Source organism: Eufriesea mexicana, unplaced genomic scaffold (assembly GCF_001483705.2).
Source record: "Eufriesea mexicana isolate 0111107269 unplaced genomic scaffold, ASM148370v2 scaffold6940, whole genome shotgun sequence".
NCBI lineage: Eukaryota > Metazoa > Arthropoda > Insecta > Hymenoptera > Apidae > Eufriesea > Eufriesea mexicana.
The window spans coordinates 27,059-38,360 of NW_016914784.1; the positions used below are offsets into that span (position 1 = coordinate 27,059).

The 11,302-nt window shown below is 41.0% G+C and overlaps 1 protein-coding gene across 2 annotated transcripts; it reads right to left on the bottom strand.

Moving 5' to 3' along the window:
- Nucleotides 1–9,266, bottom strand: Snx27 (sorting nexin 27). 2 transcript variants are annotated; one of them, XM_017907124.1, is made up of 8 exons: nucleotides 8,909–9,266; nucleotides 2,576–2,713; nucleotides 2,199–2,423; nucleotides 1,811–2,121; nucleotides 1,481–1,719; nucleotides 1,100–1,381; nucleotides 692–761; nucleotides 1–289 (listed from the first exon to the last, which is right to left on the bottom strand). In XM_017907124.1, the coding sequence occupies exons 1-7, from the start codon at nucleotides 9,235–9,237 to the stop codon at nucleotides 693–695; spliced, it is 1,593 nt and encodes a 530-aa protein (XP_017762613.1). In that variant the 5' UTR covers nucleotides 9,238–9,266; the 3' UTR covers nucleotides 1–289; nucleotide 692. The 2 variants fall into 2 exon arrangements, with proteins under 2 accessions (XP_017762613.1, XP_017762612.1); XM_017907123.1 differs by having other exon boundaries at nucleotides 1–761.
- Between the last annotated feature and the right edge of the window lie 2,036 nt (nucleotides 9,267–11,302).

The window sequence follows — 11,302 nt, forward strand, 5'->3', positions numbered from 1 at the left end:
GAAAAATATTTAAAAAAAAAAAAGAAAAAAAGAAAAAATGCATACAGAGTGTAAGTGTAAAGGGAATTAATCATCTAAACAATAATACTTCTTGGTTAAGTTCATATACTTGTACGGATTTAACGAACGAAAGTTGGCGATACCTATTAGGCTAGTAAAAAGGAACGTTTCGTAATTTGATGATTCTCTTGGTTGAGATCCAAATATACGCTATACGTGATTAACGATAGGCCAAGAAATAGGTTCACCTAGATTGGTGTTTAGTATGATGTCGGCAACAATATCGTACCTAAAAAATTATGCCATTGTTTATTTTCTTCCTTTGCAACTGAAGTACCAAAATTTACGACCGAAGTGTTATCAGCTAAAGATACAATGATACGTGTACTCGTGCCTGATAGTGATGTTTGCTATTTTCTTTAGAACAAAAAAATGTTAATTTTCGAGCAGTACATTTCCTGTTTATATCGCATCTAAAAGAATGTATGATAATATGTAACGATGCATCGTTAATAACATCGCGAAGCTAATCAAGCAAGAGTCCGATGTGATTACGGTGCCACTGATTCCTGAATCGTCTTAAAAAAGTAATCCTAATCAAAATGTTCTCGCTACTAAGATAAGTGAAACGTTCGATGAAACGATACCTTTGCTATTATGCACCAAACACGTTTTTAACGCTGAACGTTACCTCATTCTCCTGGATCGTCCCACTTTGCTTCCTCTGCTATTCGATCAAAACAATCTGACAGGAACGTGTACTGTGAACAGAACGTTAATAGTTTGACCATAAATAGCGGGTAAAATAGTTTAACTAAATGATAATAATCTATAAGAAAAGAGAAAGAAAAAAGATACATAAGAAACGCGTATAACGTGACAGCGTATATTTAAAACATATCATTCATAGTAAACAGATCGTTAACTGTATGATAAAACATGACGGTACCAATACAACGTTGTACGAGTCATCATAAATCAGCACTGATATTAAAAGGAACGACTGCACTAAGTTTAGAGTGTCACGTTGTATTGAAATTCATGTTTCGCAGAAGAAACGGAAGAAGAAAAAAAATGAAGCACAGAATTCATTACTTACGTAAGGTGTGAAAAGCTTAAGCCAACGCGGTGGACGGTTATCCTGGCGCGTGTACTGAAAGCAGAATGCCATTCCTTCTTCATCTACCTCCCATCTTGTAATGGTGTTCCATTGAAATTCAACGACTTGAGACTCCAAAGTGCCATCTTCCTTTGCCGCGTGTAGCTTAAACGCTGCAGATCCTACAGCGGGAACAACGTGTCCTTCCTTTCGCGAATCGCACGGGCAATGAGGAAACACGATATCACCATAACCGCTCAATTCTTTCGCCAGTTTTAGGTACTGCGAACAAAAGAAGGACAGAGAAAGTGTCACGTGAATGCGAGATCTCTGTAACTTACGAGTATAGGACAAATATTACGAAGATAACATTTCTCATACCTCGTGTTTCCTCGACGCATCTTGTAATGCTTTCAACTGGTATAATCTTTCACCGGCTGTGATGTGTCCTCTGTTAACCTCGTCGACAGTCTGCCAGAAAACCCAAGTTAATGCTTGTTCGCTGAGTGGTCTATTTACATTGAAGAGCCACCTTCTTATTGCCAAACACGTAACACTGGCGGTCGAATAGTTTTGAACGTACAAAGTGTGAGGGTGCTCATGGGGTTGCAATTTCCTTTCTAAGGAACAAACGATATATATTTACCTTTGAAAGAAACCTAGTAGGACGTACAGAACGATTGGATTAGAAAATCCTGATATTACACGTACCGAAATTGTATTCGACGATCTCGAAAAGATAAAAGTATTTCGCCGTTTCCGGGTCCAAGCCCACTCTGCTGCAAACTGCGTCGTATACGTCACTGACAGAAGCAGCTTTAGCAACAGTAACGGTTACAACCTCGCGATCCGGCAGGAGTACTTTTAAATCGACAGCTGGTCCTAGATCTCCGTCTTCTTCGAGTCTATCGGCCAAAAATTCTTGCATGATATCGCTCTCAGCGATTACTCGTACGGCGCAAACCTTTTCCAAGTACTGTTCCAAACCGCGTCTTCTCGCGTCGAGTTGCAGCTCGCTCAATCTACGGAAATATAAGAACATTTACGTATGCAGATACGTTACCACGTGGAATCGAAAAGTCAGTGATAGATATCGTACTGGAATGGCCATTTGCCTGGTAGCTTAGGGAAGTTAAAGCCGATAAATTTCTTCTTCAAGACCATATGCAAGGCAGCGAATTCCCGATAACGCCGAGAGCATAAATGTCGGCCTGCCATGTGAACGTTGAATACCACATAGCGTTCATGCTTCCTCTCGCGAACATGATAATCGGGCACGCTGATAGGTAGGGATCTCTTCTCGCTATAGTCCACCGATGCATAACTGGGAGAAAGTGCATTCGACAAATATAAATGCATGAGAAGTAAGAACGAGGAATATTTGTAGTCACTGTCCGGAAATCTTATTTAATTCTATCGAAGAAACCGTCGCGATGGATGGGAATTTTCTGGTAACACGATATTCGAGATTCGTACCTCAAATCTTCGAACGGCTCGAGCTTTTCCGCTTCCTGCGGCGTCACGGAGATAACAGTCAACGTCAGGACGTCACCACCTGACTTGATCAAATCCACCACCTGTTTGTGGGTGGCTCCTTCGACGTTCACGTTGTTTCTGCAACAAGATCACGAGTTTATGCCTCTGCGAGCCATCTATCGATCCTTTATCGCTTTTACCCTCCAGTGATGGATCTAAATCGCGAGTCGCGGTTCCATCCGCGGCGTCCGCGATTTTCCATCCACTCGTATTGCACCGCGCTTACGTAACACGTCAACATCTTGCCGTTCTACCCGCGTATTCTGTCCGTTTCGCGATATTAAGAACAGGTCGTCAATAACGAAAATTGTCGAGGCTACACTTGCGCGTGAAAAAGAAGGGAATATCAGAGGAATTCCTAGCTTCCTCTGTCCAATAGCTATTCTCCGTTTGGTTCGACTTTCACGACCCACGAAAAGAAATAGGAGGGAAACAGGTGACCAGCCTTGATCAAGTTTCGAATTCCAGACGTGAAAGGACGACTATTATTGGTCGAAAGCGAAGGCACGTCTCTGCTTCGATCCACGATCTACGCTCCAGTCAAGCTTAAACCGTACTTTATACTTGTCCCTATCGGTAACTTGTCCCCCTCTATTTCTCTGCAACTTTATTTCGTTATCTACGATTTCCCAGCAAACGTACATCAGTACGTCTTTCAAACATATTTGCTAATCCCGTCTCGTTAATATTCCTATAATCACGTTTCCTCGATCAATTCAAGAACAATTCGAATTAAAAATTCCGTAACCACGACAAAGCGAATATTTCCCTTTGCAAATTCGGACTCACGGTAAAGCCAAAGTTTCCCCGACTTGATGTAGGAGAAAAAAACTTTCCTCCTTCGCAACTTTGTTCACGCGAGTTGTTCAATGCAAGTATTTTTAATGCGAGATCCTATTTATACAGCAAAACCCTTTTCAAGTATTCCGCGCGTTTGCCCCGGATATCTATCGAAGCAACGGAAAATCGCCTCGTGCCTCTTAGGTGCATGGTGATTTGACTTGCACAGGCAGCAGCAGCAGCAGTGAAATCAATCGAAGGAAACTGCGGCGTTTATTATTGATTAAAAGCGAAAATAGAATTATCGAAACGAAGCTAATGAAGGAAATTCCGTGAGCGGTGATAGACAGTAACGTTAATCTCTCGCGAATTTAATTGTAATTTGCAGATCGACATCCGGTTCGCTGGTCTCGTTAAGATTAGCGCCTCGAAAGAAGAAGAAAAACAGAGAAGAGCTGATTGATTTACGAAGATATATATGGGTTGCGATAAAATTATCGTTTGTTCCTTTATCACGCCCTACTTTCCTTACGACGCAGAGACTAGCCGAAAAAGAATGTCAACCTTGGAAAAATCTAACGTTTAATGGGGCACCAAGAGCGATATAAAATTGGCCGATGAACTTTTCGCTCCTCGCTTCCGGTTAAATCGAGTAAATGATTTTGAACGTTTCATCCGCATTACAAACGTCTGTCTGCCTGGAGACGTATACTAATCGTTGATCGATAATCGACGAGACTTTTAATTAGGGGCACGCGATCGATATTATCTGAGCTACGTTAACGCTTAATCGTACATCGACCTTATCCGAAAAAGAAATAAATCATGGAGATTCGATCGTACATGTTATTCCATTCATTTTCATTGCAAGCTTTTATCTCTCGAGACTTCGATCGACACAGACGCGGGGCGTAATTGACAAGAAAGCTAAGTAAGCAAACAAATCGCAATAAATTTGCCGAATAAACTAAAAGTGCCGCAGATTCGATTATCCGAGAAGCAAAAATAATTCGTTGGATATTTAAATCTCCGATAAATCGATTTTCTCGAATCGCGAATTTCTTATCGTCACGGTCCCCGCGAATTTTTTCGCGGATCCTCTTTGCAGCGCAATTAGATAGCATAAAAAAGGGGGTCACAAGTGAGTGCCGAGTGTACTTGCATTTATCGATAATCTATCAATGTGTCAACCAGACGATGTATTTCAACAGGAGCGAGATAATCTGCTTTCGCGATGAAAACGAGCCGTGTATCTATTAATAAATTATCAAACACGATGTCACAAAAGAATAATGTCATGAACGGAGCGTTACAAAAGACTAATGCATCATGGTGCTTGTTTCGCGAACCGAAACACCGACCTTGAAAAAATCTGCGGTTCCTCGTGTTCTTTATAATTCGACAATTGCGTTCACTATAATCACCGACGTTACATTCACAGAGAAAAGCATCGCGTTGTGGCGAGTATATAATCCGCCATTGAAAATTGAAAATTTGTATTCTTATATTTGCGATTACATCAGCGCGACAGTAAGGGTAATTAACGTTGTACCATCGAGAGATAAGATCTCGTATAATAATAACGAATCATAATCTTTATACAATTTGTGGCTTTAAAAAACAATACAACTATTCGAAGGCAATTACATCGCGAGGGATTGCTATGAGAACGCGTGTAATTATGACTCTGCCTTACAAAAGATTTTGTAAATCGTTAAACGTATCTTTATAATAAATCGTCTGCGGCGTGAATATGCAATGGGAATGAAAGAAATAATTACCTCGATAACTGTTATAATGAAAAAAACATTATTCGAGGTATCGGTAACAATTGCGGATTTCCGTCTGACCTTTCCAAGTTAGCGGTCGCTGCGTATATAAGGCTTGCGGGCTCACGGTGGGAGGCCATTTGTCTGTCTGACATCGTACCGACCAGATTTAAAAAGTAATTAAAAATGACTCCGAGCTTCGTCTAGTCGAGAGTCAACGAACCAGCGCGATTTAAAAGTCAGGTGTAACGAAACAAGATAAAATTCTCGATTAAAACGCCTGAATCTTAAAGAACCAGCCGCATTTCCCGGTACCGGCGCGCGAGATTTTAGCCCCCTTTATTAAATTAAATTGTCAGCGAGGCTGTGAATATATAAACAAAATAAGCAAACTCGGAAGACTGGTTAGGCAAACATAGTGCTTCCTCTTTCCAGTTATTCATTCATGTAATTATAGCAGCGACATCGGTTTAGATATGATTAGTAGTAAAGCTAATTATAGTTACAAATGATACAGGTGAGAAGATAGCAACAACAATACCGCAGGTTTTAGCGGTAACGAGGTATTTCTTCGATTGGCAAAATAAACGTAGGTCATTTCTCGAAACGAGCAAGTTTACGGGCTAACTGTTGGCGAATTTTCATTTGTTGTTATTTATGTATACCTTGACAGCTGATTCATTCTTATCTATAACACTGCACTCGTTTAGCCGTTATATCGTTCAGCGTTACTCTAGAATACCGTTTAAAGGCTCGTAATTTCCTTCTTTACCTTTTTCTCTTTTTTTTTCCAAGCACGTAATTACGTCGAAGAAACACCCGTTTCGCTCTAATTTAATATCGTGTCCTTGGTGGGTAAAAAGTCCATCCACGAGATTGTCGTGCGTACGTCTAACCACTTGTTAGAAGCCGTACAAGTGACAAATCTCTTAGGAACAGCGATGCTATGTAAAGCTGGCGTATCGAAGACGAGAACGGAATTTCTAAATCGTCCATGCTTTATTTTCCATAATTCCAGTATTTTGTTACGAATGCCAAGTTTACGGGCAAACGTAGGATTCTTTAACGTTATGGAAGCTGTTCCTTTTATAGGTTTTACTTTCTGCTCTAATTACCGTCATTGTTGCGTCTCGTGTAAAGAGTAAAGGAATCTTTACAGATAGTTGGTGTACGCGATTAACGTCCGATTACACGAGATGGTTCGGCCAAGTTACGGTGACCTATTGCGCATGTACCAGACACGATAAATTAAATAATAAATCGCTATGTACTTTTTCCCTACGGCAATGACTTTTACGTCTGTTCGGACAAACCCGGAGCTACCGAACAATCGACTCGCGATCAAAACGATTTCACCCGTTTGTTTTCGATGACGATCACGAGAATAACATTAGCAAACGAGCCTGCGGTACCGTTAAACGTTCAACGAAGTCATTAGAACGCGTGTCTCGCTATTTTTTGTTCCGCTCCGTGATTACACCGTTAATTACCTAACAACTGGTGAATTAATTCGAAAGCTGCCAAAGCGTTTTTGCACATGTTTTCCAAGCCGCCGGTGTCTAAATTTATCTCCAATTTAAATCACACGCGATAAAGGTATCGCGTGGAATTGCAATTTTTGTTATTTTTCACGTCTCAATAGAATCGTAACGACAACTGTTGCAGTTGAACATTGTCTCGTCGAACGTCCCGTTCGTCTCGAAATAAAAATAATCTGTCAGATCTTGGATTTGGAATGGAAAAGAAGCGGCATGGTCTACGTCTAACCGATTCCTTTTGCCTCGTCGCTTTTGATTGGTTCGTCGTGCGTACACAGGGGGTCAGAAATTGCATTTGCATTGGACAGCTAGCAAATGGCACGGATATCGCGTAAATATAGACTGGAGTAGGAATCGGTCGATCGGTCGACGAAGAAAATTGATTTCGCTGTCGCGGTTAATGTCCGTGTTACGAAAAAGTGTGACACGATGTTCGGATAAATTATCGAAAGCTTCGCGGAAACCTGGTTACGAATGCAGTCGCGGGTATTGCGAAAATGAGCGGCGAAAGATCGAGACGATATAACGCGTTGCGTGATCGATGGCGGAAAAAGATGAGGAAAAGCGTGGATCGGATGCACGGTGTTACAAGTACGAATACGAAGTCAGATGAGACGGTGTAATAAAGCGAACGTTATCCGAATTATCTGCCGAAGCACGATGAATAGGTCGTGACACGTGTTCGCGGTTTGTTAGCGCGATATTAAACCGATCGATCGAAAGAGGAGAGATATTGTCTGATAAATGATCGGCGATTCGACGTACGACGAGCGTCTTCTAGCCATAACTTTCTCGTTAAAACGGCTATTAAAAATTCCCTTTCAACGACACGGGGAGCACGAGGAATTTTATTCGATTCGGTTTCGGATTCGTCTGGATTGTATCGAAATGTATTCCGGTGACAGACGATAATGAGAGATCGTGAATGGAAGGAACGTGACGCTGAATTTATCACGCTGATAACGAATGTACAGCTTTTTTCCAAGCGATTTACATTCCAAACAAATTGTCGCGTGTAATTGCTGTTTACACGTGTAATTAACGTAATTAATACAACGAAAACAGAGTCATAGGGTATCGCAATTTTTCAATCGCTGAATACATCACTGTTTCCCGAGCAAATCGGATCGGATGCTCGAAACGCGAAGACGTGGAAACGAAAATGAAATGTAATTACCCCGGTAAGCGGTAATTTCGCGGTATCGCGTCGATAAAGCGTGCTTTTCGTTCGGGAATTCGCCATTTCGTAACGCAAATCACGATTTAAACACATCGCGAGTGTCAGCGCGAGAATGAGGCAGTGCGTTCTTTTTTTATTTACAAACGCAACGCTGTATCGTATTTCAGCCACAGCATGGAAACGCACTGCGAACATTTCCGAGATCGTTGATCCGCTCTAACGTCTTTATTCCCATCGCTACGAACGAATTTAATTTCTTCGGTTACAAGTTTTCGCGTAAAAACGCAAGCAACATCGCACGGAATTACCATTCGATGGTACTGTACGTCTACTCGCAAAGTCTAAGGCGTGTACGTTTGTCTTTTCGTGCCGTTACTTCTGTTACATCGATACGACGATTACGTTCCCAAACATATTTCCACGCTGGAAAATCGAATGGGAAACGCGTGCTCGAGAGCTAGCGGGATTTTTCCTTTCCGACAGAAACTGCCTCGACGTACACATACGTATGATATTTATTCCTTCGAAAGGTGTAGATCGCTTGGATCGTTGGACAGAGAAGAAAGACAGACAAAGCAAAAGCATCGAGTGAAACGAAACGGTTGTACATAGAATCGCATTCTTGGTTAATGGTAAAATGGTAGAGCGAACAGGTGAAATGTAAAGTCTGGCAAGAAACCATTATCTTTTCCGTATTATTAGATATTACGTCTAACCAGCAAAATCGATTAAAACGAGCGTCATATTATCGCGGTGGTATCGATAAAGCAAACAGCAAGTTGATTATCGAATGTAAAGCGAATAACGCTTTCAGCGCGTAGCACGTTACATTTCGCGTAGCAGACAGATCCGGATCGTTGTGTATATTTCGTTTCGGACGGGTTACTCGAGCCTCTATCCCCGGTGAATCGCGAGTATTGGACGAGAAATTCCCTTGCCTCTCGGACGAGATAAGAGTATATATCGCGGTTTGAGATGAAAACAAACGAAGAGAAATGTTACTCACACTTCCAGTATGCGATCGCCTTTCCGTACACCGGCTTTCTCAGCAGCACCTCGAGGTAATACAGCACTGACATGCTGAAGCGGCGCGTACAGTTCTCCGTTGATGCTTCTCAGTTGTCCACCCTCGCTGACCTGACCGCGTACATTGAACCCAAAACCAGTCTCGGTTTTGAAAATCGTGACGCATCTCGGTCCCTGTCCGATTGGATTTGTCTGGTTCACCGGGTGCTGAGGCACGCGTCCGTTGGTGATCATCGTCACGTTCGCGTTTCTCGTTACGTCTTCGTTCGCGGCTGGCAAGCGCTGCACCTCCGACTCGCAGTCCGCCATCTTATTCTCTGACCGCCCATTGATCTTTCTCTCATACGGGAATCCGCCGCAAGACTGCGCCTGTGTAGCCGTCTCGCTTTTCTCTTTCTGTTTCCCCCTCTCTAGACCTCCTTCTTTCTTCCGTGCCAGTGAATCCAGCAGTGGCCGTCAGAGGGCCATCTTTAAAATCAGCTGTTACCGCCAACGTTAACGTTCTCCTCGGAATTCAGATATGACGTTACCGTTACCTTTCCGTTTATCCTTCGCACCATCGCAGATATATCACGAGTGTGTCGCGTCGTAAAATGCATAGATCGGATTCTCCAATTAACATGCGTGTAATGTTGCACGCACTTTGCGCTTTTCGATAATCCGATGCCAGGGCGGTAACGTTGGACCCTGAAACATGACTCGATCCGGAATGAAAAAAACCGAGATCGTATATTGTTCGTTTTCGCAATTATTAGCAAAAATATCTCGCAAATGCAACGTTTCGAATGACAAAACGCGAAATGTTATTTTTCGAAATTGCGACGTATAGCGCGAGATATTGGAAACAATGCGCATGCGTGACACTTCTAACCCCGTTACGAAATAATTGGGATTTCACGTGTGCTTGGGAATTTCGAAAGATCGAAAACGTGAATTTCTATTCTCGGGATTTTAGAAGCGATGGAAACATAAAGACGAATACCATTTATGTCTGCAATATATTAAATAATTATTAGATACATTTATGTGCGATAGTTGCTTTAAAGTCACGTTATTCGTATGTACAATTTTTCGTTCCCACTCTTAATTTAAATCTTTGTTGTTCGTAATATCTCAGTACGCTTTACTTCTTACGGTTGAAATCGGTCGAATAAACGGCAAGGATTTACGTTTAATTTCATTCACAAAATAATCACCACTTCGATATTCATACTTTTGCTACAATTGTTTCTTTCCACTTCACGTCTACTTTGCTTTTTTTCCCTTCTCCTTTATCGTATAAAAACGGGGCGAATATTCAGTTGGATGATAATTCGTCATCAATTTTGCGAAACGGTATTTCAGAGATGTGTATCGTCAATGGAATTCCTCAAGTTCGATTTCGAGAGACGAATCGATAGGATTGAAATAAGTTACTAACAGCGAACGAAATAGCTTAAATTTTACAGGAATGAGAGTTACCGAACAAAGTGTAGAGAAAATACTGATTGCACGAAAAGGGCTGACGTTGAGAATATAAAATTATGGATTGTAATACTGTTGAATCGGTTAGTTTAATCTATCTATATCCTCAGTTTCCGATAATGCGCAAGAGAAATTATTCTAGGGGGTTTCGAGTATACGTTACTCGTGTGAGTGTCTTACAAAAACTTTGGTACCTGTTCCGGTGGTTTCTTTCCGTTTCGTTTGCGCATTTATCTCCGTTTACCGATACACATCTGAGGATATTATGAAATAGACACACATAAATTACTATAAAATCACACGTTACATCCACACTTAATTAGAAAGAAAGAGAGCGAGAGAGAAACAACGAAAACATCGAATCGGAATTTTCTTTCGCATCAAAGAAAATCGAAACTCGATAAAACCTCCGTATTCACAGACTGCACTCGTTTGCAGATAAAAAGCGAATAAAAAAGAGAGAAACTTTGAACGAAAGAAAATGTACACTTTGGCACAGTGTATATTCGTAATGTGATATTACCACGTATGCCACGAATATCTCTTTTTATCTCGACGAAACGAAATCGTGCAATTAAAAATTTCGTGCTTTTCCTAACTTAGCGGTTCATTTACTACCGACATTATGCAACTCTCTTTTCCTCCTTTCTTTACATTTAACAGCAGGTTCTTAGAAAGTGAAACCCTGAGAACATGGAGGTTTAAGTGAACCTTAAGACTTCGTGATAGTATGTGCGTATATGTACATCGTATGAATACTTTAAGATAATCTTTTTAATAAATATGTATATAATATAAAAGGGCATTGTGAACTAATTACAAACGTTAGAGAAATATAATATAATATAATATAATATAATATAATATAATATAATAATAATAATAATAATAATAATAATAATAGTAGTAG